Source organism: Ambystoma mexicanum, chromosome 2p (assembly GCF_040938575.1).
Source record: "Ambystoma mexicanum isolate Mex_15411 chromosome 2p, UKY_AmexF1_1, whole genome shotgun sequence".
Classification (NCBI taxonomy): domain Eukaryota; kingdom Metazoa; phylum Chordata; class Amphibia; order Caudata; family Ambystomatidae; genus Ambystoma; species Ambystoma mexicanum.
Window position 1 is genome coordinate 340,272,705 of NC_090923.1, and position 27,295 is coordinate 340,299,999.

General features: G+C 47.1%; 1 protein-coding gene across 2 annotated transcripts in view; it reads left to right on the top strand.

Moving 5' to 3' along the window:
• APPL1 (adaptor protein, phosphotyrosine interacting with PH domain and leucine zipper 1) overlaps nucleotides 1-27,295 on the top strand; it is an 820,938-nt gene that overhangs the window by 155,527 nt on the left and 638,116 nt on the right. For both annotated transcript variants that reach the window (XM_069643674.1, XM_069643675.1), the window contains exons 6-7: nucleotides 15,086-15,127; nucleotides 15,565-15,623. In XM_069643674.1, the coding sequence (XP_069499775.1) occupies nucleotides 15,086-15,127; nucleotides 15,565-15,623 (101 nt within the window). The remainder of the gene's footprint in view (nucleotides 1-15,085; nucleotides 15,128-15,564; nucleotides 15,624-27,295) is intronic.

Genomic DNA, 27,295 nt, shown 5'->3' on the forward strand with positions numbered 1-27,295 from the left:
CGGCTACGGGGTTTGGAGGGATAGCTGCTATATAAAATATGTAATCTGGATATGTGATTCTTAGAGGTGACACAGGTGTACATATGTATAGTGCCAAAAGTAGATTTTTTGTTCAAGGGGCTAGGGGTGGATCCTCAGCCTCATAAAATCACACCATAAATGTGACACCCTGTTTCTCTCCTATCAAGGCAGAGAGGAGACTCTGACCCAATCGGCTGTCAAAGGGGCGAGCTTAGGATAAACCAGCCCACACACCCCTTTATCATAGCATAAATGGAGACAGCTCACCGCTCAAAGGGACAGACCGATTCACCCACTATCCCGACGCTGGCGGAGCACTCTGTTGCAGAACTCTCCATCTTCCTTGCTCAGACTCCAGAAACTTGGCAAAGCAGAAACCCATTGCATAGCTGAACCATTTTCAGCTAGGCCTCAAATTCCAGAACCAGAACCCCATAAACCCAAGGGGAAGCATCAAAATGCAGACGGGCTGCGCTGTACTGCTTGCCTGCTGAAATTATCATCAGAACCAAGAAGGGCAGATCCAGTCCAGTCCTGTGCCGTGCTGTGACCAGAGCGCTTTGCTGATTGCAGATCCAATCCGATGTGCCAAGCTGTCTACCTTAGAACCAGATCCAATTCCCTGACTAGAATTTTGACGGACCAGAATCCTGACGGTTCCATTTAAAAACGTATCTAGTGAGGATCTATAGATAGAACTGTGTCACTAGCATATGTACCTTGTCTAAGTAATCCCTATCTTAAACCCATCCTATCTTGTATTCAGAACTCGTATTGTTAGGAGTATTTTTGAATTGTCTAAACTCTATCCTATCCCTCATATCTTCCTCCTGTACTAGTATTGCTAAAACTATCTTTGCGCTGATCTTTTATCATCTGAAGAAGGCGAGTCCCGGGCAGGCAGTCATTCTGATCAAGTGGCTGTGTTCTTGTGGGGATTTGTTTTGTTCATAGTCATCCTCTAGTGTTAGAAATCCCATTTGTCATTTTAAAAGCGCATTCCCGTTTTCCATTCTTGCGCCTATCTCCAAAAAGCGACCTCCACTAAAACATCCATAACTTCCTCAGTTTTTGTGCTCAAAACTAAACTAAACTTCTGCTTGTAGCTAACATCCACAGCTTTAAATCGCATCTAAAACCGCATCCAGAATCCATATAGTTTTCCCGTTATCACGATTATCGCGCAGTGAAAAATTTACCGCGAATTTTGTTTTTGGTAAATTCTGACACGTGTAAAACAGCTTTTGATTGCTCCAGACTTGAATTTTAAGATTTCAAAGTGTTTCTTGGTAGTAAATCATTACTTGTGTTTGTGTGCAAATATCCAAAGTGGCTTGCATAAGAATTTGTAGCAATTTCAGAAATTTGACCATATTTAGTGTTTTTGCCCAGTCCATTCTAAGGATAACTTTAAAAGCCATTCTGACAGCTTGACCGTCAATTCCGTTTTCTCTTGTTTGCTGGGGGAAAGTGGGATTGTTATTTTGTTTGAATTCTGCCATTCCTGAATACCTGCTCTCGCCTCCGATCTCTTTACATTGCCTATTGGGGGTTGAGGGGCATAGTAGGCCTGCCGGAAAAAGAGGAGGGCTCAGACCCACCTACATAGAGAACATGCTACTTTAGGAAATTGGGTCCGGGAACCTCATGCAGGGCTTCACAGTTGAGGACGCATCGGGCGCTGACTAGACTCCCCCTGCCTGGGCCGCCTTTGAGACTGATAATTGCAAAGGTCCCAAACTATAAAGACAGGGAAAAAATATTAGCCTACTCCAGACAGGGAGGGACGGTGAAGAGAGCGTCGACCGACCTAGCTGTCTACCCTGACTATGCCTTCATGGTGCAGAAGAACCGTTAACAATTTTTGGCGGCTAAAGCCAGGCTCTGATCGGCCGGATTGAAATATATGCCGATATATCCTGCATGCCTGAAAGTCATATATAAGAACGGGGCCTTGTTTTTTGACCAACCCGGAAGAGCCGCAGAAATGGATGGATAAGGAAAAGATAAGCCCCTGCGAGGATGGAGCTGTTGTCCCTATCGAAGGCAAATGAAGCAAGTAATAAATGCTGTCCAGATGTGGTCTAGGATTTGCTTGCTGGTTTCGCAACTCCATGTTGACGAGGTGACTTTGGACGTCCAATGGGCACCAGGAGACATAACGGTCCCAGCGAAGAGGACATTTCCTTCTTGGAGCAGATATGAGGATCTAAGTCTTAGCTAAAGGGCGGGATACTAACAGTCGATGCCTCACGTCACACAAGGAAGTCCAGACCCAAGGCTGCAGCCGCCACGACCTCCGAGTTCCACCTTTTAGAAGCACTTGTTTTTGTGCCCACCTGCTGTGCACCAGCTCCCGGTATGCCTGCTGGGGAGGGGGTATGGGAGAAGCAGATTTGCCTACGCAAGGATAAGGATGCTGGGCTGTTGTTGTTTTTTGTTGGGCAAGTTAATTGGGACGGGACTTGCCTGCATGCACATTGAGGAAGAAGAGTAACGCTGCAGTTTTGATTGGATCACCACACAAGGTGCAAGAAGAACCTGGTGCCATGCTAGATTTAGACATAGGTGGCCAGTTGAAGGGAGATATGAGCTTATGGCTGGAACTGTAAATGTACTTACCTGGAATGTAAGAGGGCTGAACGCCTATGTGAAGAGAAATTGAGTTTATTCATACCTAAGGAGGTGTGAAATTGATATTGCATTGTTGCAGGAAACTCACCTTACGGCTGAAAAACGAAAACTGCTAGCAAGTAAATTGAGGGGGCGGTTTCTCTATATCCCGCTTATGCCCGAGGGGTCCTAATTTGGATAGCGCCCACAGTGCCCTTTGAGGTCACCCATGTTAAAACTGATAATGAAGGCAGGATGGTGTTAGTCCAGGGCCTCCTCGAACATGTGGATATCTGTCTAGTCAACACGTATGCCCCCAATCAGAGTGCAGCCACATTCTTCAGTCAGGTCACTATACCACTGGCTGGGCCCTTACAGAGATGGTAATACCATATGGTGAGGCGATATTTAATTGCAAGCCAAACCCATCCTTAGATAGATCGGACGCCAAGTACACCCACCAAACTGGCCCCTCCGGCCAGGGCATTACAGATGCTCCTAGACTCATTTGCTTTGGACGCTTGGAGAGTACTCCACCCGGATACCAGACTCTACTTGCACTACTCAGAACCGCACACAGTGCATACACAAATAGATAACTTTTTGTGGGACGAGAATTAGCACACCTCATCACCATGGCGCAGTACAAAGGGAAGGTCCTGTCTGATCACGCCCCAATCACCTACAGTGGCAATATGTATCCCCAAGTGCCCCAATACCTACGTTGAGACTTAAAAGTGAATCCCTGGAAGACCTCCCATTCAAAGCCAGCTTAAAAGATAGCATCATAGACTATGTTGCACATAACGTAGGGAGTATATCTAGTGCAGGAACCCTGTAGCAAGCGTTGTAGGTGGTAATCAGGGGAGCAGCCATTGCTGGGACATGCGGCGTCCAAGCACCCATTACCAAAGAATATTCCTCTGCAGAGGAATGACTGAGGATAGTGGAACAGTCCCAGGTGAAGCTACCAGGCAAGAACGGAGAGGTTATAGAGCTTAAACAGACATGCATGGAGTGCTGGGAGAGGCTGGGAAGACATAGTTATGCTAAATACATTGAGAGGTAACGCAGAGAGGGGGGGATAAACCTGGCTGTTTGTTAGCATGGCTATATAAGGAGGAGGAGAAACAGGGCCCTATCCACACGATACGCAAGAGTCATGGGGACTTATCTCACACCCACATCGGGGTTAATGAGACCTTTCAGAAATTCTATATAAATCTCTACCAGGAGGGACCCCCAACACCAAGGACTTGTCTAGAGGAAAGTGTCATAGAGAGAGTACTCCCACGGCTAAGTCAGGAAGCGAGAGCCAGCCGCAAGGAGCTGCTCACCCCTTCATAACACGATTACAGCATTGCCGACAGGAAAAACAAACTCTTGGATCGGATGGCTTGCCTAGTGAATTTTATAAGACATACGCCCAGGTGCTTGCCCCACACTTGCTCAACACTTTCATGTACTCTTACAAGGCAGGTATCCTTCCCCTCATGGAACCAATAGCACAGTATCTCAGGGCGGAATACATAGAGGCAGGTATATAGAGATAGCAGCTGATTTCAAGTCTGCACGTGCCCTGGCTTCTGGTGGTGTGCTGTCCACCAGAGATGCCGAGTTTCCCTGCGAGGTAGCTGGGTGATTTGAGGATGACTGCCTTATATATGATGCAGCAATACTTTAAGGTGATTCGAGCGTGCAGTAGGAGCCAGTGAAGGTTGATGCGGGCCAGGGTGATGTGGTTGTATCTGCATAGACCCTTGAGGCGTGCAGCCACGTGTAGGACACTGCTCAGAGGCACAAGGGAGGATGACGGGAGGCCTTCGAGGAGTGCATAACCCCTGTCCAGGTGGGATAGGACCAGTGCTTGAACGGTGGATCTAAAGCTGTCCGGAGGGAGGAAGGGCTTGACTTGCCACAGGAGGGAGAGCTGATACCAAGGTGTCTGAGTTTCCTAGCTGTGTGTGTCTTGAAAGAGAGGTGTTTGTCGATGTGAAACCCGAGATACTTGGCGCAGGAGGTGAGCTTGGTGTGAAGCCCTCAGCGTTCATGGTTGATAGCCAGGTCTGGGTGTTTCGTGGTGTTGGTGAGGAGTAGGAATTTGTTCTTGGAGGGCTTTAGCTTCAAGTAAGCACTGGGCATCAAAGACTGGATCAGTGAGAGGCAGCTTTTGAGCCTATGGATGTCCTTGATGGAGTCTATCTTGAGGTATAGCTGTGTGTCGTTGGCGTATTGGTGGATGTGGATGTTCAGCAGCTTCATGTATAGATTGAAGATCACTCGGGAGAGGATGGATACCTGTGAGACTCCACAGGTGACGAGTAGCATTGGCGATCTAGAGGAGTCCATCTGAACAAACTTTTGGCGAGGTGGGACTTGAACCAGCGTAGAACAAGGTTGCTGATTCCCGTGCGCTGATGTAGTGTGTCCGTAAGTGCCTGGTGGTCTACTGTGTCGAAAGCGGGCGAGAAGCAGAGTAGAACCAGGAAGCAGGCGTGGCCGTTGTCTGGAAAGTTGAGGGTGACGTCCACCATTATGGTTGCTGTCTCTGTGCTGCATCTGGGTCAGACCCCCTATTGGTGGGTTCGGAGGAGATTGTTGGTGTGGATGTGTTGCTGCAGTTGTGCGGCTCCCGCTGTCTCGATCTTACCTAGGATGGGAAGATGGTTTGATAGTTAGCCAGGTTGTCGGGATCCAGAGTGGCTTTCTTTAGTAGATGGAGGATTTGTCCTGTTTTTGGAGTCGATGGGAAGGTGTCTTGAGTTAGGGAGCTGGTGATGATCTGAGTAGGGAAGAAGGGCTTCTGCGGGATGGTCTTAAGGATGTAATCTGTATATAATGTGACTTTAAGGGTGGCCAGGGTTTCTACCAGGTCTTCTCTCCTTCTCCCCCAGAGAGCGAGAGAGACACTTGAATGTTGTCCAAGATGTGGAGATTTTGCGCAGAGGGATGTGAGGTGGGTCTGTGGATGCAGCGCTGGTGTCTATGTGCTGGCAAATCTTGCTGATTTTGCCAATGAAGGTGTTGATGGTGGTGGATTTTTCAATGGAATGTGGCATGGTAGAGGCTTGACGCAGTGCTTGACTGCTTTGAAGAGGGCTCTGCTTTTGTTGTCTGCTTCTGCTAAGGTGTTCCGATAGTAGGAGGCATTGGCTGTGTTGATTAGTTGTCGGTGAGTTGCTTAGAGTTCCTTTAGGAGTGCCAGATCGGATGCGGTCATAGGGCGGCGCCAGGTTTTCTCTTGTTTCCTAATGACTCTTTTGCTGAGCATGTACCAGGGTGCTGGCGGTTTTGCTTTGCTATGTTATGATATGATTGTTTATTTATATAGCGCCTATACACAATGTGTTTCAAAGCGCTTCAAGGCAAGGGAGGGAACAAGGGACAATACAACCACATTCTTACAGGCCATGAACAGTAAGGATGTGAAATTAACTATCATACTCAGCCTGACAATATTTCAGATAGTGCAAGAGCTAAGACATAGATAACGAAGGGTGGGGGAGAGTGGGAAGGAAATGGAAACAGACAGGCGACTACCGTACTAGGCCTGATGACATTTCTGGTAGAGCCGGAGAAAAACAAAAGGTGAGGGAGGGGTGCAGAAAGGGAGGGGAGGAACAAAACAAGCGACTATCATACTAGGTCTGACGACATTTCAGATAGTGCTCGAGGGTTGGTGTGGAGGAAAAAAAAAAACAGTAATGGGAGGGTGGAGGAAACAGACGAGGTTGCTATCATATTAGGTCCAGGGACAATTCTGATAGAGTAAGTGCATAGAAGAAAGTAAGGGGAGGAGATAGGAAAATGGAGAAGGGAAATGAGGAGAGAACAGAGACTAAGCAGTCAAAAAAAGTGGAGAAGTAAGAGTGTAGAGCGAAAACAATAGCAGAAGTCAGTAGTAACACATAATGTTGCAAGCCAGGGTACAAGATGAAGATGGGAATAGCATTATTCAGGGCCACCATGAGTACAAGATGCAAAGGAAGTCCAGCATTAGAGTTGAGAAAGAGTGATGCACCGTGAGTGTGAATGAAGTCCATAAAAGTCAAATCCAGCATTGGCCACAAGACGGTGATGGTGAAGGAAGGCACCAGGTGGGCGGGGCTTGCTAAGTGGTGAAAAGAGCAGCAGGCAGGAAGGCACCAGGTGGGCGGGGCTTAGGCCAGGTGACCTAGATCCACTTGCACCTGCTCCCCATCTGCAAAGGAAAAGAAGCTGGAGGGCTCCTTAAGTAGGGAAACAGAGCGGCAAGCAGGAAGGCACCAGGTGGGCGTGGCTTGCTAAGTGGTGAAAAAGCAGGAAGCAGGAAGCACCAGGTGGGCGGGGCTTGCTAAGTGGTGAAAAACCGGCAGGCAGGAAGGCACCAGGTGGGCAGGGCTTAGGCCAGGTGACCTAGATCCACTTGCACCTGCTAACCAACTGCAAAGGAAAAGAGGCTGGAGGGCTCTTAAGTCTGGTGCTGGGTCTGGTGCTGGGCCACAAGGTCTTGTGGATGACTGCGATGCCTCCACCTGTCTTGTTCGGCTGGTCTGTGTTGGATGCTATAGCGGTCGGGGACAAGGACGTCTAGGATGTGGATGGGTGTTAGCTAGATCTGAGGGATAAAGATGGCGTCAAGGTTGTGTGTATTGATGAGGTCAGCAAAGTCTGCTGCGTGGGTGATTGCTGAGTGGACGTTGACGAGCATCAACCTCTGTGTTGTCGGTGAAGGGGTGCTGATGGGTTTTGGGGCAGATGTGGGCGATGTTTCTGCATTGCAGAGTACATGCCTTAGAGGATGGGCAATGGCATTGGCATTGCCTGGTGATGGTGGGGATGACCTGTGGGGACAGAGGAAGAAAACCTATTTCCGTGTGTGCTTACCTGGTGTCTAAGCAGGGGTCCGGGCCCTGGGTCCTCCCGGTCCAAACAGGAATTGCCCTTTTCTTTTGACGCACGGGTGAGAGACGCCCTTGATCTAAAAGTTAAGAGATGAAAGGAAGGAGCATGTCTAGAAAGATGGGCCACTTGACCTAGATCGACTTCCACCGGCTCACCAACTGCGAAGGAAACAAGGCTGGAGGGCTGCTTAAGTAGGGAAAAAGGGCTGCAAAACAGGAAGGCACCAGCAGTTGAAAGTGATTGACAGGTGAGCGGGGCTAGGGCAACGTGACCTCACCAACTGCCTTCATGTCTCATGTTTTCTCATTTATCAGTGGATTTCCAGGTAATGGTCCCTCCATATAATCTTTTGAGCAACACAATAGGATGTGTACCAACTACATTTGCTTACTTTACAAGAGATGCTTTTTAAAAGACATTTCAATCACTCAAACTTTGGCTTTGGCAACAGTTGTGCAAGCAGATTTGGACTCCTACCCACCTACCCCCTCAACCAAGTACTCACCTGAACATGAACATTGAACAGTTATTTACCTGCTAGAGAAGGATTGTATTAGTGAGGTACGTGCGCTGTAACTACAAGGCAGAGTGTGTTAACAGTTGTGCATTGCATTGTTGAATTGCTCTTAATATTGTTGGAGGGTAAAATGTTGTGTAGTTCCATATTGTTTTATTGGGTCAGTAAAAAAAAGTATATTTCTCTAATTGTGTGTGCTGCTTCTGCTGTTGCCAGCTGTACTTACTGTTAGGACATTTTATTTCTTTTTGCTGCTTTCCTCCCATAGATGTCTGTGGAACACCTTTTCTGTTTGCATTGTTTTGACTCCTGTCCTGACTCTTTTTGGAGGCAAGTAAAGCTTTCTCCTTTACTTCCCTTGTTTTTCTGTTAATTTGAATGGGGAAAATGCTCTGTCAATGAGACCATCAGTACTGAGATACTTACTGTGTCTCTTATTGAATGTATTGTAGTGTTACAATAGTGCAGAACACCCTAAAGTAAAGTGCTGTTCATTTGTTTTGTATGAGGATCTTTTTATCCCTAGAATGTTTTCTGTTGTGGCTATTTGACAAGAGCCTACTCATGACTGTATAACCACTACCACTTTGAATGGTTTAGGTCCTTATCATTGATGGATTTGAGCGAGTCCCCAGCCCAGATCTTGGATAAAAGGAGGACTCCTGCTGCCATTCTTGAAATCATCATCATCATCATCATCATTGGAGCCAGGTCCTGGACGAAGAAGAGCAGCCATTTCACAACCAGAGGACTGCCCTTACAGTTGACCAGCAACACCTTCAGTGAAGCCCTGCTCCTCTGCCTGATCTCAATGACCCTCATCTGTGCTTCGAACCTTGTACCAGTGGGAACAATTGGTCTCCACCGCCTGCTCGAGGATCTGTGGTCAGTGTCACTGGACCAACGGGTGGACTGACCATCTCTCTCCTGGGCTACCTTGCTGCAGCCGTTGCTGTTCTGAGTGTATGCTTGGAACTTGGAGGATCTTCAACTTGTACAAGAAGATGCCTGCCCATGCATTGCCAGCCACCCTGCTTCAACAGAAGCCGTGCTGGACTTTCTTTGTTTGTCCCTGAATGATTGCCTGTCGCCGCCTGATCGTGGTGACTCCCTTTGCAGTCAATCTTCTTTGCATCGTTGAGGTGTTCTGAGGTCACCTGCTCTGCAAAAGTACTCATCTTTTCTTTGTTTGGGTGTTCAGCTGGAAGGTGTCTGGAACTGATTTCTAAGTGACCGACTAAATCCTGTGTCCAAAAGTGACCTCTGCATCCACAACGCTTGGGCATTCCTTGACCAGACCAAGCACAGAAGACTGTGTCCCCAATGGATTCCAGGCCCTCGCCAGTGGTCTATAGAGAAATCAGAATCTGGGGATAAGTTAACATACCTGATCCTTACCTCTGTGTTCTCCATAGGCCTACATGGAGCAAAGTCTTGTCTTTTAAACACTCTTTTGGTCGGTTGAGGACCTGGTCAAGGATCCCTTCCTAAGCCTACCCTAATGTCTGGGATAGAGTGAGTTTACTTACTTGAACTTCACTTACCTTTTTAACTTTTGTATCCGAACCACTGGGATCTTCCAATCTGTTAGTAAACCTACCTGTGAAGTATAACTTTCGAACTAATGACTTTAGGGCACAAGGCCCCAAACCATCTTGGGGTTGGACTCATTAAGTGTTAGGGAAACTGTTCTGTGTTTCTTCTAAATGGTTCTTTAGTGAATTTCATGTATCTGAGTACTTACCTGTGTTTCACTGGTTACTGAATGATATGCTTCCTTTCTTCTCCTAAAGGTGAGTGTATATCTCTGTTTTACACTAAGTGTGACAATATTTGTCTACAGGTTTTACTTGTTTAGTGTGTATTTTAAAAGCCTAATAAATAATTGTATATGTTTGCACTTACCTGTCAAACTGTAATTATTGGTGGTGTTCTTTGTGGGTTCATTGTAGACGCAGACCACTTTCACTCCCCACCTGAGTCTAAGCTGGGCTGCTCTGCTACCTTACCTTGATTGGGTTTGGCTGTTCTCAGTGTTTTCCTGTTCACCATAATAGGTTGGCCTCCTAAAATCCTCCTTAACACTTACACACTACCCCCATAGCTCTTGAGGTCTACCTTACTGCTCTGTCTAAGTTACCTGTATGATTTTGTCTAGCCCAAGTGCCAACAGACCAAGTTGGCCTTTCAGAACCCTCCCACAGGGCTGGTTCTGAAATTCCCTCCCAACAGTTACATGTGTATGTATTTATTGTGACAAATGATCAAAGGAACCCTCAAGACAAAACTGAGGTTTAACATCTTTATTTTCACCGAACAGAATGGGAATAAGCATCTTTCCACAACACAATAGGGCTTTGCACTGTAAAAATGGTTTAAAGTAAACTGTGTTGGGTTGAGACACACTAATTGTCTTAGTACCAATGAGTAGGCATACTACATTTTCGTTGGTTCCTTAACCTATTGGCCAATCTCTGGAATATGGGCCTTGTTCTGCTTTTGAGTCCGATATACATGCAGAAAGAAGTTAAGATGCCTACTAAATGGCCTATGGGATTTGCCTAAAACTGAAGTGGGATTGCAACACAAATGTCAGGGTGGGGTTTACTTATGATCTTGCAAGGGCCTATCCAAAATATCATGTGTCCTTGTCGGGAGTCTCTAAGATAAAACAGTCACATGGATAGAGCGCTTCTTTGTTCAAATCTCGGTCTTGGGCACACAGCATGCCTTTTGGCTTCTCAGGGTTATATCTCAGGGTTATATCGCCCAGCTTGCTTCTTGCTTCTTGATCCTGCAATGTGACGGTCTCATTATCTGTTTGGACATTTTAGATACCACATTATGGGAGTGTTTGCGGCTGCATGTGACATATTTATTTTATTTATTTATTACAATTGCTATACGCCCAAACCCTGGGGTATCACGGCGTAGGTTACAGACTGCTTAAATCTCTGGTTACAGTAAGAAAATAGTTACGATACATACAATACGAAGAGGTTGCATATACAAAGCTGAACATGAGTTACGCATTTGATTCTCTGGTTACTGTGGGGAATCAAGGTAGCATTTAGTACTGGTTTTCACATTGTAAATAACAGTTAGAATTGCAGGACAGGTATGTCAGGGAAGTATGTGGCGAACAATCGTGAGTAGTCCAGGGAAGTATCACTTGAGTGGCGGCACTGCCTACTAGAGGTTAAGAATTTGTTAGAGCCCAGTTTGTAATGTCTTCTTGAACCTCTGGTGGAATGGTTCATTTCAGGTGTTAGGGGGGAGGGCGTTCCATATTTTGGGGGCCATTACTGGAAAACTGGTGCCCCCGCCATTGAACATTTGAAACATGGGGCAAAGAGTTGGGTGCTATTGTTGGATCTCAGTGTTCTTCTGGCTTTGTTATGGAGAATGGCGTTGTTGAGGTAGACGGGAGCTGTCTTGGTGATGCATTTGTGGGTAAGACGGAGAGTTTTAAACATAATTGGCTTTAACGGGGAGCCAGTGAGCTTCCCTCCTAGTCTTCGAGATGTGGTCAGATTATTTTATACCAAGGGCTGCTTGCAGTGCTTTATTTTGCAAGAGTTGAAGTTTGACCAGGTTTGTGTTCGAAAAGCCTAACAGTAGTACGTTACAGTATTCTAGCTTGGACAGAATGGGTGCACGGGCGAGCGTGATACAGTTTTGCGAGGCCGGAAATTGGCAATTTAAAGCGATGAGTTTGGAGGTATAGGATGTGGTTGAAGATGGGCACTTAACATGTTTGGTCATTGTTAGATTTGTATCTAAGTGGATGCCTAGCGTTTTGACCTGCTTGAGGATGGGGAGGGGTGTACCGTCAATGGTTATGGTAGAGTAGTCAGAGTGGAGAGATTTGATTTTGGCAGGTGAACCCACGATGAGAATCTCCGTCTTTTCATCGTTGCGATATAGGGTTTATACTGTGCCGTACCATATAGGGTCTATGACAAACATACAATGGTATTATTAGAGCTTTAGAGGTTGCACTTGGCATGACTTCAAAAATCTATTGGATTTGATCCGGCTTGTTTTCCATTTATTCTCCCAATCTCTAAAATAAACATAATTTTGCCTTATTTTCTAAAGGTGTATTTTTCTGATGAATCCCTCTGGTGCTTCGTATTTAAACTGAAGGGTTTTGGAACATTTGCAGTTATTTGGGTTTTGCTGTTGGCTGAATAGAGCATGTGAACAAACAAGCAACCTAATATCCCTTGACGCAAGTCTCTGAATAGTGCTGTTTGCATCCATGAATGGGTTTTGTGTGTAATATTTTGGGAGGGAACTTTTAGTCTTCATATTCCCATAGTTAACTATGAATAGTTGTTTACATATAAAATGTATTTACTTAAGTTAATTTTTATTTAATTATTTTTTTATAATGCATCTAATACCATGCCAGAGTTTGGTTTCTAAGCGCGGTTCCCGGATTTGAACCTCTGTTGCTCTGTGTGGTCTTGTCTCCAAGACAAGCGTGTTGCCCCTGTGCTATCCTCCGTTCACAGATATGCTTTCCATTGGGGGAAAAAATTGAAATCACTATATCCAAAATATGTATTTTTATGGAGCACTACTTCAGACTCTTGATGCCCAAGAACATTATTTACATTTTCTCTCTGGAAAATGAATCCTGGATGCAGTAGACCCCTAAAAGCAACATTTGTATTTCATTTATTTTTAATGCATACTTAAAGAGGATCTCCAGACCATTCCCCCAAAATCTGTTACATGCTAGCTAAGTATGGTTTATATTTTAAGGTAGAATATCTTGCGTGATGGACCCATAGTCTACATCTCTTGAGAATGGCAACCAATGCGTATCAATGTTTATGAGAAATGTCTGAACATTTTTCCCCCAAACCCAAATTGTTCCATGAGACCAGGGGGTAGGTGTCACGCCGCCCCCCACGCTGCCTGCTGCACCTATAAATACAAAGACACGCCCTACCCCGTCTGTGGCCTCCACCCCTGTTGCCACCCGACACACACACCTTGACAAATGTACCGTTTTGCCTCCTCGCTTCCTGTACAGCAGGGCACGGCATGGCATGATTGGCAGGACTGGCGTTTATCGCCCTTCACATCGCTGGCAAACGAAGTGGAGACTCCTTCATCGCCGAGACATACGGCGTCCACGGAAACCGGCGCGTCACGGATCACGTGACTCGTGGTCCCATAGCAACGCCGCAGCGTTTCGTTTCCACACCTCACGTGACTACGGTCACGTGCTTTCTCCCAAGGGATAAAGGAAGACCGGAAACTGAAGACGTTGCTTCACAGCTGTTTTCGTCTGGATCACGTGACTCTTTCTTCGTTCTAAGGATCTGTGTCCATCGCCTGACCACGGTTTGCCTCACGGACTGTTAAGCTTAGCCCTCATCTGTTTTGGAACTTTGGATTGCCTGCTGACTAGTACGCTTTGCCCAACGGACTGCTCTGTGCTTAACCCTTCACTGGAATTGGAACTTTGATTTACATGTTGCCGAACTACGCTTTGCTCTACGGACTGTATTTGTCTCTTAACCCTTCATCTGCCTCGACCTGGATCGCCTGTTTTTTGACCACGGACTGCTTGATTTTCTCTACGGATCACGTACCACTTTAGGATTACGGTCCTGCACTAGGTGTTCACCTACCCTTGCCCTCTGTCTGGCCCAACAACTGTCTGAAGATCAACGTCTCTGTCGGCCTTTCCGGAACCACCCTCAAATCCTCACAGGTACATCGTGCTCTGGTATTTGCATGCAGTATACATTGCCTTGCCCTGTATCCTAACCACATTGCACCTTGCCTTGCAGCGCTCAAGGGGTTCTTCCGGCTGTTCCCACGCCCAGGCTTGCGGACTTCCACCTGTGGCCTCAAAGATCACACAGACAGTATTTCTGGTGTTGTCAGTGTGATACTTGGGGACAGAGGGGTTGCCCATACTCTGCACGACCATCAAGTTTGTAACAGTAGGGCAGGTAAACTAAACAGGAGATGAGATACGTTTCCTATCATTTCTGCAAAATGAGGGAGAGGAAACCGACAAAGTGAAGCCTATTAGAAGAGCTTGGAAGCAGAAAAACAAAAAGAAGGTACAACGGGTTCAAGACTATGGGAAACAGAATGGTTGCAATGCTGTAATTGTGCCCATCCTGCATACAATAAAACCCCTCTAACTTCCAGAAGTCGTGTGAAGTGATAATTTCTGACCCAAAGTCTTAGAACATCACTCAACATATACACATGCATCCTCTCAAGTTCACCTTGCTTTTAAACCAGCAGCCTATTGTGGTCGAAAGTTTGGGCCACGTTGGTTCTCACCAGTTCTACTAAACAAAGTAACTCAAAATTCTTGGCTTTTATAGCTCACTTACTAATATGGTGTACATCTTTACTGCTAATGGTTATTTTCCTCTCAACTCTCTAACTATAAAACATAAAGTGTTGCTGCAGCCAGACCTCCCCAAGGTGAATGTACATAAGTTATTAGTGTATTTGTAGTGGTTTATGTACATGGTTTTTAAATTGATATACAGTTTGTGCAAGGCCTAATTATCTGTATTTGTATGCATTGTGCCTAACGTGAGTTACCATTGATCTGTGTATTCTTAACTGAACCCTTCACCGATCTCACGTTTCTGAAAATCCATCCAACAGTTGCAAATGCAAGGGTTGGCGTGTTGTCAAAATGACACAAAATGCATAATTTTTGCTAGCTTTTGCAATTGTTCAAGCTCAGTAATCTGCATCAGGTCCTTTCCTGCAAACTATGGATGTCCTTCCCAATTAACTGGCCTTGTGCAGATTTCTATTTTTATATAGTAGCTATAATCTTGGCTGTCAGGCCCTGCAATAAATAGATTATATTAATTTAAATCTTTTATTTTTATATGTACTCAAATGATAGTTTTCTGATTAAAAGTACTAGTTAAGCCTCTGCAACTTTTAAGTGATGAAAGTAGACTATTCTATTAAAACATAGTTTTGGATCTTTCTTTAAAATACTATTTTTCATGAGTTTTTCTGTTTTGCTGATTCTTTCTTTTACAGAAATATTGACTCTAAAAGAGGTTTTCCAGATTGCAAGCTATGGTAAGTATTTTGGGATATATAATGTGTGATTTGCTATGTTGTTGCCATTTTACTACATTCTTAGCGGAGATGCAGAGCCATTTACTCTTAGTCTTGGTTCCCACTCAGATTCGTGTTGATCTTTCTGAAATGTTGCCTTAATTTCATAGCTGTATTAATGTTAATATCATCACATTGAAATTAAGAATGTTAACTACTAGGCTGGTCGCAAGGCCTGCACTTTGACAATGCATTCATATGTATTTATTAAACATCGTGTTGGAGAAATATTGAAATACCCCAAAATGTAATCAAAGAAGTACCAATACAGATAATTTGCAGTATACTATTGCCATTAGATTAAAACTGAAAATCAAATTCAACCATCAAGTCTTTGTCCATGTGGCATGTCATTATGTCAGCTGGAGGATAAACAATATTTTTCCTTTTTTTAATAGATCATGATGTTGCCATCAACCGATACAGCCGGCTGTCTAAAAAAAGAGAAAATGAGAAGGTATAAGGAGACGTACATTGAATGTCCTATTGTGCAATGTTTTAGGCTTTTTCGTATTTTCTACATTCGTCAATCCTCTATAAACCCTCCCATCGTCATCTGGTAGCAGGTGTGCATTGTACTATATTTACTGATTTTTCTTGGATGGTTGAAAATGTTCAATTTGGTCATTTATTTCTTCTAAATTGTTTACAGCAAAATGTGTGGGTGATCCCTGCACTGTGTTTTAAGAAAAAAGCAGGAAAAAATGTGGTAAACAAAATGTCAACCGATTTGAATCACTTCGACCAAAGAGAGGTGTACCATATTTACCGTCAACCTATTCATCACACGAAAAGGGATATTTACATGTTAAACGAATTACCTGAATCCCTGGATAAAGAATACATTTGAAAAACATTTCCCTGACACCAATACTATTACTTTGAGAAAAAAAGAATCTATACTAATAGTTGTTTCATTGACCAATTTTTCTTCCTCACAGACGTAAGTTAGGTTAACCTGTTGTGGGGTTACTTAATTTTAACTAGTCATCTTCTGTTCCAAAATCATGGAATAGTGTCGAGTTTCCTATAGCTAGATCATGTGCCCCCTCTAACTTTTATTTTGATCTTAATCAGGGCATAGTTTGAACAACAAACCACTTACTGTCCTAGAAGGGTGTTCATGTTTTGCTGTGTTGCTTGTTTCCCATTTTAATTTTGGATGAAGTTAAGCCACTTAATTAAGCTCTTTAAGTTAAACTCACATGGTTGTCACTATTCCGTTCAGCGCAGGGTGTTTACCATGTATTTTGCTTTGAACTTTGTCACAAAAGGGTTCAGCTAAGGACTTGAGTGGCAGTCCACAGTTAACAATTTTTTTATTGTTTTGAGCCCACCAAGGTAGGAAAAACGTTTAATCTTAAATTTGAATGTCTCCTTAGGACAAGGAGAATGGAAGAAATGCAGGAAATGTTCACAAAGTGCAATGCTGTTCTCTATCAGCTCTTGCACAACCAGGAAAGAAAGGCACCCAGTTTTTTTAAAGGTTCAGTGCTTCTGGAACTCCTCTGTAGCAGATGCCGAGGATTAATGTTTTTTCTCAGATGCAGAGGACTATTGATTTCTTTTCAAATCCAGGTGGATTTCAGGCTATCGTCCTTTGAGCCATCTTCTCTTCCCCTGGCAAGAGTGATGTGGCACCAATATTCTCTTACCTTCTCTTATGCATTCCAAGTGTTAATTAGAAGTGTTTGTGGTCTTCCAAGTCACACAATCTCTGAAGTAAGGATCCTGCCTAGGATGTTTCATATCTTTTATAACGGCTCACTTGGTCTGTTAGCTTAGACCCTACCAATCACCTGCTCTAGGATCAGAATAATTGTGGATAGATTGGACTTGGTTGTAAAGCCTTCAGATACATGGGGGATCAGTTTGACAAAGATCTCCTCATGCACCTGAGCATGTTCAGATGAAATCGAGTGATTTGTGTACAAAATGCACACAGTGCAGTCAAAATTATCCAAGGCTGGCTGCACAAGCTGAATGGAGTCAGATATTGAAATGAATGACTAAAGGGACTTGCATGACACAGGCTCGAGGTATTGGGAAAACTTCCATCAAGCAGTTACTTGGAGCCCCAATGTCAAGCTTTAACCAAAGGCAGCCGGTGAAGGCGTAGAAGTCAACATTTTGCCTGCCTAAAATTGAAAGATGTATCTTTAGGAAATCGCCAATAGTCAATTTCCTGCTGAGTGCATTGTCTAGGTCAGGTTATATGAACCAGTTGTACTTATACAGAGCCATGAAGACCAGTTATTATCATACACCTTATTCTTTCACACCAAGAGAATTCAATGGAGGTGTCCTCCGACTGTGGATTTGTCGGCGCTCCTCTTTATTTGGCAAACAAGCCTAACTAGAGATATATGATGGTTTATTTATATAGCTCCGATACACAATGTGTTTCAAAGCGCTCCACAACAAGGGAGGGAACAAGGGGAAAATACAAAACATTTTTACAGGCCATGAACAACAGGAATGTGAAAAGAAAATGAAAACTATCATACTCTGGGGCGGGGGGGCGTGGCTAACTAGCCATGAAGAAGGACGTGCTCCGGTGCAGCAGCTCCTGTTGATCCGATGACGATCCGTTGTAACACGCTTAAATCGATCTAAAAGTTCCTGAAAACATCAGCAAAGGCGTCGGAATGTGCGCCGCACGACATCAGCAAACTACAAGCTTATCGGTGTAAGCATGCCGGAGTTGTAGCCTTTATGTGTGTGACTTGGTGGGCACGCATTCCCACAAAATGGTGGACAACAAAGGCACCGAGACCCCGACCACCGAAATGATGGAGCTGGGCTGTGAGCAGTGAGCGAAGAGCTGGCTCCTGACGGGGTACCCAGTGGAGCACATATTTATAACCGTATTGGCCCGCGTTGAGCAGCAGGGTGCGGTAAGCCTGCGAGCGGAGGAGCGGATGGTCGAAGAGATACTGTAGCCGCAGGTGGGGCTCCCCGAGCGTTCCATCGGAGGGAGCTGGCTGCGCGAAGCTGATGTAGCCGGGCGCCGCGGGACAGAGATTGTTAGGAGCGGCTATCCGAACGCTTTCTCGTGCAGAGCATAGGCGCAACGGACCAGAACTGCGCGATACACTGTAGCGGAGGCAGCGGGTGCGCCGCAGGAACATGTGGCAACATAAGTAGCAGGTGCCTGGACTGGGATGAAGGAGTTCGGGACGGCCTTGCATAGGACGGAGGCGCACGAGAGTCGAGCTGGAGGACAGATCATTGGGATTCCAGCAGAAAGGGCAGCTGGGGCCAAATGGCGGCTGCTCACCAATGATACCAGCAGCTGATAACTGCGGAAACGGACACCTTGTAGCAACGGCTACGGGAGGACACATTAATAGACCACTGGGCTGGCACTGATGGAGGCAATCCTTTTCTCCTAGAGATAAAGGGGAGTACAGTATTAGGAGCTGTGGGCACTCTGTGGTGCTGAAGACAAGCAGACGACCCCGAGGAGTGAATGAGCCAGAAAGTGGGTGCCACCATAGAAAGGCACGGCATACAGGGTTGATCCAAGCTGATGATGATACAAGAGAGACCGCTGCGGATATAAGCAGTGGTGTGAAGAGCGCAAAGAGCCCAAAAGCTGTGTGATTATGATAGGGCAAAAGAGTAGTCTCCAAGACGCAGCAAGATAATTTGAAACGTGGGAGGACACAACCCACTCGGAGAAATAGCCCAACGAACACAAATTTATACAGGGGTTCCTCTAGGATAAATGCCCCAGGCTTGGAGTGATACACTGGTGCCGCATCAAAACAGAGGAGCAGGATTGATACACCAGACACCAAGCAGCCTCAGACACATAACTGAGGCTGCAAGGTGGCAGGGCGAGGGGCCGTAAGTAAGAACAAAAACAAACAATCCACAATGGAAGCATTCGCCAAAACGCAGCAATCTCCTGCGACCACAGCGCCCAGAGGCGCGACCGCACCTGTGGAGAGCACCATAGCGACTGAAAATCACCAGATATTAGCGGCTATTACGGAGCTGAGGGACTCATGGGGGATAGCGATGGCGGACTTGCTCACTTCCCTGTAGGCTAAAATAGACGCACTAGGCATAGAAGTCACCCTGCTGCGACAAGATGTTAGGGCGTTGGCAGAGAGAACGAGCAGTCTGGAGAGTGCGGTGAAAACCAACACGGATACTAGCACCAACAATACAAAGGAGGTTCACATACTGAAGCAACAGGTAGCTAACCTGGAGAATCGTGCAGAGGAAACGGAAGGGAGAGCAAGAAGGAACAATATCCGCATGGTCGGACTGCCGGAGGGGGAGGAAGGCCAAGACCCTACAGACTATGTTGAGAACCTAATCTTACAAGAAATGGGGGCCGAAAAACTCTCGCAAGGATTTGCAGTGGAGCGCGCACACAGAGCCATTATGAGGAAGCCGAAGCCTGGGGCCCCTCCCGTGCGATAATCGCAAAGATACTGATCTATAAAGATCGCAAGAAGATTTTGGAGTACTTTCGTAAAGGGGGAACGATTGAAAGGGCTTCAAGCACCATCACAGCGTATCCTGACTATACAATGTTGGTCCAGAGGCAACGGTACAGCTATGTGGCAATCAAAAGGAGGTTACGCATGGTCGGAATCGAATACATGCTTCTGTACCCCGCGAAATTGAAAGTGTTGCACAAAAGCAGGATGTACTTGATACTCCGGAAGAAGCAGCAACATGGCTGGACCTACAGGGTTACCCGGAACGAGATACGGAGCAGGCTCAAGAGGAACACGATAAGTGATTGGGATATTGCATCTATATTGATATGACGCAGAGCGGGTACCCCAGCAGTGTCTATGATAGAGATTAAGATAAAGGGGTGCGACCGAGTAAAGTTGATATTTGGCTGTGATACCTTTGACTGTGTCTGAACTTAAGGGACTGGAATATAGCACTTCGTATACATACGTAAATTGAGTAGCAATGTGTGGTTGAACTGAAGCAAACCGGAGCGGCCGGACGAAAGCACCCTACCCCCCGTGCAATAGTAGTAGTATCAGTAGGTTAGCCATTAGGGCGACCTCACCCTGCAGAGCTTCGAGTACAGGCGATAACCAGAAAGAGCTAGATGCGGGGGTGCCTGAGATCCAGGGTTGGAGCTGGGCAACAGTTGAGGGGGTGATGTTGGGGATGGGAAGGGAGGTGGAGGAAGGAACGGGGAGTTTGGTGTGTTTTTGGTTAAGGGGAGTTTAAACCGGGGAACAAGCCTATACAGAATGGAATGGAACTTAGATTTGGACTGCACCTGTGGGAGGTGGAATGGAACTCTAATAAGCCATGGGGGACCTTAAAATAGTTGCATGGAATGTAAGGGGGCTCAATAGTTAGCTAAAGAGAAATAAGGTCATGTTGTACCTGCGTAGGCAAAATATAGACATTGCATTGCTACAAGAGACCCACCTGACACGGGAGAAAATGGATTTGATTGCCGGGAAGTGGAAGGGAGTGATGGTGGGCTCACCATATTCTGCTTAGGCCAGGGGAGTGCTTATTTGGGTGGCGCCACATGTCCCATTTCAACGGTTGCAAGAGGTAGCTGAGACAGATGGGGGGGGGGGTGGTTATATTGAGTGGATTGGTGGAAAATAGGGAGATGAGCATAGTAAACACTTACGCCCCGAACCAGAACACAGCGGCGTACATCAGAACATTGTGTACTAATCTGAGCATGTGTGTGGGGAGCGCAGTGATTTGGGGAGGGAACTTTAACTGTGTACTTAACCCAAGGGTGGACAGATCGGATGGGAAGATGGATAGACCCGCCCCTACTGCTAAAGCGCTGCAGACATTGCTGGGTGACTTTGGTCTAGAAGATGCATGGAGAATGAGACACCCCCAGGAGAGGCAATATTCGCATTATTCTGCCCCGCAGCAGTTACACACAAGGTTGGACTATGTCTTTACTACACCTGAAGTAATAACGGAGATTACACAAATAGAGTATAAAGCAAGGGTCCTTTCGGACCACTCGCCCCTGATCCTCGGATGGCAATACTGCCCCCCGAGAGCAAGGATTCCGACATGGCGCCTACGAGCAGAAGCACTGAGAGACCCCATTTTTAGGCAGGACATGAGGGAGGAGATTGTAAACTATTTTGAGACGAATACTGGTAGTGTGGACTCGGCAGGAACACTGTGGGAGGCCTTCAAAGTTGTGATGAGAGGGGTAGCCATAGCAAAATCTAAAGGTCTGCAGGGTGGGATTCTAGCTGATCTACGAGAGACGGAGGAGAAACTGGAAGAGGCTTTAAGGGGCGAAGATGGCACTAAGGAGGAATTGGAATTGATACTCCAGCTACAGCAAAAATGCGCGGAGTACTGGGATAGATTGTGTAACCTCAATTATAAAAAAATATGTAGAGAGACCGCATGCGGGCGGGGATAAACCAGGAAGACTCTTGGCGTGGCTATATAAGAGCGAAACCCCCAGAGTTACAATCAGAACTATAACGAGGGAAGACGGTAGTGTAGCGGTCACCCAAGAGGGAGTCAACCAAGAGTTTGCAGACTATTATAAGTTATTATATGGAGACAACGGTAAGAGCAGTCGCGCTACGATAATAGAAACATTGGAGGATATAGGATTGCCAAAGATAAGTGCGGAGGAGAAAGAGGAGCTAGATTCACCAATTACCCTAGAAGAACTGGGGGAGGTGGTGAGACAGTTGCCTACTAGCAAGACCCTGGGGGCGTATGGACTCCCAAGTGAATTTTATAAAGTATACATGGAAGAGGTTCTCCCCCCCACTGTTAGAAATGCTAAATGAAGCGTTTGAGACAGGAAGTTTGCCAGAGTCACTGAGAGAAGCGATTTATAATACCGCTTCCCAAACCTAATAAGCCCGGGCATAGCTGCAGCTCCTATCAACCTTTGTCGATGCTGAATCAAGACAGCAAGATATTGACGGCTGTCTTGGCAAATAGATTGAAGAGGGTTATTGGTAGACTAATACACCCTGATCAGACGGGTTATGTCCCAAATAAGAACATCTCTAATAATCATAGACGACTCCAACAAATTGAGTGTGGAAGCGAAAACGCAGGTGAAATAGCAATTGTGTCCTTGGACGCAATAAAGGCCTTTGATTCGGTCAAGTGGCCATGGCTGCTGACGGCCCTGGGGTGCTATGGGTTGGGGTCTGGATATGTACGGTATAATACTGTATAGTGAACCGCTGGCTAGAGTCAAGACAGGATCAGTGATACTGGAAAGATGGCAGCTTCGCAGGGGCACCAGACAGGGATGTCCGTGGTCTCCAATGCTCTACATACTGGCCCTGGAACACATTATCAATATACTTGAGACAACAATATGATACCATAGGCATTGAGGCGAAAGGGGAACGACATCTGATCTCCCTATATGCAGATGATATGTTGCTGTACTTGCGGCACCCGGAAGAAAATCTCCAATATATTCTAGAAGTAATGGAGAGATATGCGGGGCTGTCTGGTATAGCGGTGAACCCCCAGAAGTCTAGCATGTTCCCATTAGGTGGGTATAAAGGGATTCCATTAGAGCAGTTACCCGTATTGCAGGTACCATGGGCAGTCAGTACATTTCGGTACTTAGGGATAGACATATACCACACAGTGGAAGAGGAGCATAGGTGCAACACGGATGTGGCCATTAAAAAAATTGAAAATTGCATGCGATTTTGGGTGAGGCTGCCCTTAGCAATGATGGGGCGTGGAACAATGCTCTAGATGGTGGTCCTGCCTAGGCTCCTGCCCTACTTTGGGATATGATATGGCATTTGTAACGCGCCTATACACAAGTGTTTCAAGGCGCGACGAGGCAGGGAGGGAGGAACAGGGGGGAAGACAGACAACAATCCTACTAGGCCAGGTGTCATTCAGATCGCGCAAGTGCAGGGGTAGGGGGAAAGGAAAAAGGGGAAGGGGAAGGGGAAGGGGAGAGGGGAAGTGCTGAACAGGGTAAGTAGAATAAAAAATAAATAGGGCCAGCTGGTGGCAAGTGCAAGGTAAGTGCAGACAAGTGCTTGGAGGGGGGGCTGTAGGGATGCAGAGACAGTCCCGCAGTACAGGGGTTGCCAGGGAGGCAGTGCAAGTGGAGAGTGGCTGGGCCAAGGACCGAGGTCGGTGAGAGTGGCCCAGGTGCAGGTTCAGTGCAGATTCAGTGAAGAATTTAGCTGGGGAGAGGGAGAGAGAAAGCAGAAGCAAAGAGGAAGGTTTTGAGGTGCTTCCGGAACCGAAGATGGTTCTCCTCAAGTTTCAGGGAGGCAAGAAGGCTGTTCCAGAGGGAGGCCCCTGCCGCAGAGAGATATCTACTCCCAGCTCGTTGCTTCGAAAAGCGGCTGACCCTGAGGGAGTTGGAGACAGATGAGCGAAGGGCTCGGGAAGGAAGATATTTAGGAAGTGAGAGTTGAAGGTATTTAGGCCCCAGGCCCCAGAAGGCCTTGTGGACAATGCAGAGGGTTTTGAACTTAATCCTCGCGGCCACAGGGAGCCAGTGTAGAGATTTCAGTCCTGGAGAGATACGGTCCCTGGGCTTGAGGCCAAGGACAAGTCTCGCAGTCCTGTTCTGGATGAGTTGCAGAGGGCGGAGAGTGGAGGCAGGCAGATTAAGATAGAGGCTGTTACAGTAGTCCAGCTTCGAGAGAAACGGGGCTCTGGAGACCGTGAGCTTCTGGGGGAAGGAGAGGAAGGGAAGAATACCTCTGAGGAGGTGCAGCTGGTAGTGTGACTTCTTGGAGACGTCAGATATATGAGGAGAGAAGGAGAGTGTGGAGTCGAAGATGACCCCGAGGTTTTTTGCCTTGCAAGTAGGAGCAGAAAGCGGGCCAAGAGAGGCTGGCCAGAGCGCTGCAGGGAAGGAGGGAGTGGGTGTGCCGATGAGTAGAATCTGTCTTACTGGCATTAAGGCAGAGGTCATTGGCGGCACAGCATTCCTGGATAGCAGACAGACAGTCGGAGATGAGGGAAGGAGAAGAGGAGGCCGAGGGTAGCCTGAAAATGAGCTGGGTATCGTCCGCATAGCACTAAAAGTTGGGGCAGAGAGTGGCGATGCGGTGGGCAAGGAGTGCCAGATACTGGTTGAAAAGCCAAGGAGAGAGATTAGATCCCTGGGGGACACCACAGGTAGAGAAGAAGATGTCAGAGAGGAAGGGCCCCAGTTGGACCTGTGAGGGTCAATTGGAAAGGGAAGAGGTCAGCCAAGCCAGAGCCTGACCAGTGATACCCAGGTTATCACGGAGACGGTTGAGCAGGATGGCATGGTTGACCGTGTCAAAGGCAGAAGAGAGATCGGGCAGAATGAGAACACACGGAGTGTTGGAGTCGAGGTTCGAGAGCAGGTCCTCACAGATGTTCAGGAGAGCAGTTTCCGTGCTTCTGGCAGCTCTGAAGCCAGATTGATGGTCATGAAGACTACCAACAGATTCAGCATGGAGGTTGAGCTGGGAGATGGCCAGTTTCTCCAGGACCTTGCCCAGGAAGGGAGTGATGGAGATTGGGCGATAGTTAGCCGGGCAGGAGGGGTCGGAAGAGGGTTTCTTAAGAAGAGGGTGCACAAGGGAGTGCTTAAGGGGGGGATGGGAAGACTCCAGAGGCGAAGGAGTGGTTACAAAAGTCAGCCAGGACCGGAGCCAGGGAGTCGATGTGGTCCTTGATAGTTTTGGAGGAGCAGGGGTGAACCTGTTTAGACGAGACTTTCAAAGAGAAGGAGGGAGGAGGTGTGGCTGCAGAAGGGCCAGAGGAAGAGCCAGGAAGAGATGGAGGGAGGTGATAGGAGGAGAGTGTGGACAGGATGTCCTGAGTTTTAGAGATGAAGTGAGAGGCCAGTGCAGTGCAGAGGGCCTGGGAGGGGACAGGAGAAGTAGAGACTGCAGCAGGGTTGGCAAGCTCCTTGCAGATTTTAAAGAGTTCGGCCGAGTTGTTAGATGCAGCATAGATGCAGGCTTGGATAAGGGCTCTCTTCTTGGTGAGAACGGAGAGACGGTATTGCCTTTGGAGCAGGCGGCAGGCCAGTTTGTCAGAGGATGTACATGAAGCAAGCCATTTCCTCTCTGCCACCCTGCACTTGCGTTTTAGGGTGACGAGATCCGAGTCATACCAGGAGTTGCATTTGGCTTTGGGCTTCAGGCGGATTCTCATGACAGGGGCAAGGATATCAAGACTATCAGATATAGCAGAGTGGAGCGTGGAGAGGGCTGTGTCAGGGTGGGAGTCAGCCGAAGGGGGAGGGGAGGGTGAGAAGATGGCAGCGAAAGCCTCAATTGACACGCGCTTCATGGGTCGGATGACCGAGAAGGTGGGTGGCAGTGATGAGAGTGGCTTTACCTGTGGGGTAGAGAGGGTGAGGTGGGAGGATAGGAGAAAGTGATCACTCCAGGAGAGAGGGACGGAGAGGGGAAGGTCAGAAGAGATCAGAACATCAAGAGTGTGCCCTGCAGAATGGGTAGGCCCAGATGGGAGAATAGAGAGTGAGAGAGAGTCGCATAGGTCTCGAAAGAGTCCAGAGGGGGGACAGGAGGCATCCAGGTGGATGTTGAAGTCACCAAGGAAGAGGAGTTGAGTGGTTGAGGCCAGGAGTGAGGAGGAGAGGTCAGCCCACTCAGAGAGGAAGGAGGAAATTTAGCCAGGTGGCCGATAGATAGTAGCCACTGTAAGGGAATGGCTAGGAGAGAGAGAAAGAGTCGGCAGACAAGACACTCAAAAGAGGAGTAGGTCTGCGTAGGAGTGACAGTGGCAGGAATCCACTCAGGGAAGATAAGGGCCACCCCCCCTGCACGGTTGGGCCTGGGCACGGAGAGGACCTTGTATCCGTCAGGTAGGAGAGTGTCAAAGCTGGTGACAGAGCTGGCCGTGAACCATGCCTCAGTGAGACCGAGGACATCCAGGTCCAGTTCCTCAAGAAGGTGACAGATATCAGAGGAATATTTGATGGCAGAGCGAGAGTTAAGAGTGGCAATGTGGAGAAGGTTGCCATCCTTGAAGGACTTCCGGGGAGGGGTACAGATCAGAGGTACGCCCTGCGGAGGTGTAGAAGGAGGAGGTGAAGAAGGAGCAAGAGAGGGGGCAGGGAGGGAGGGTAGATGCAAGGTAGACGAGGACAGAGGAGGGGGGGGACAGCAGGAGAGGAAAGGAAGTTGATGAGGCGTGGGAAGCGTCTATCAAAGAGGTGAAGATTCGGCCTGAGGGCCTTGGACCAAGACGGTCCCATTAGCGTAGACATTAATGATGGCCTTAGAGGAGCGGAAGGGGGCCAAGAGGACATCCCAATGGGTGCCACCATTAATGGGAGAAGAGGAGAAGGGAGAGAGCACAGAGACCATATGAAGGGTCCATAGGTCAGGCGAAGGCACAAAAAAGAGGATGTCAGTAAGAGTTTCCTTGGAACACGCACTAGTGTAGGTGTCAGCGATAGGGAGGCCTGGGTTGGAGACCAGGATGTCCTTTTTAAACTTTTTCCTACCAGATTTAGTGAGGAGAGCAGGATAGTCAATAGAGAAGCAGTTAGAGAAGATAGGCGAGCTAGAGAGCACCATGGAGTAGGGGGAAGTGGGGGGGGGAGACAGACGATACGAAAGCACAAAGACAGGAAGTGAGCGGCAAGGCCAAGTTTACCACTTTTCAGAAAAACAGTAAATGCGTATTAGGTACACCCAGTGGAGAGGCCACCTAAGCATACCATACCTGATACCTAATACGTTCTTCACCAAAATGAACAGTATGTGCAGGGATTTCCGGTGGCATGGCACGCGGAACAGAGTTGCACTATGGAAGCCACAGAATTTCTGTGAAAAGGGGCGGATAAAATTGTGTAACTATTTGGTTTATTATGTAGCGAGCCAACTACAGTATGTTGCCAAATGGCTCTCTGATGAAGAGACCTCTGAATCCAGGCTGTTTGGACAAGATTGTGCACCATTTTATTTGAAAGAGATGCTATGGGTACCCAAGGCAGAAATGAAAGGGCGCCCCAAGATGATGTTACTGGGGTGGAAGATGTGGCGTAGGGCATGCAGATGATGGAGAACCCGTCTCCATGCTCTCCGCAGGTACCACTGGTTGCATTAACAGGTGCAGATGAACAGCTAAGGATAATAATTAGAAACCACTGGGAACCGGTTGGGTTAGCAACAA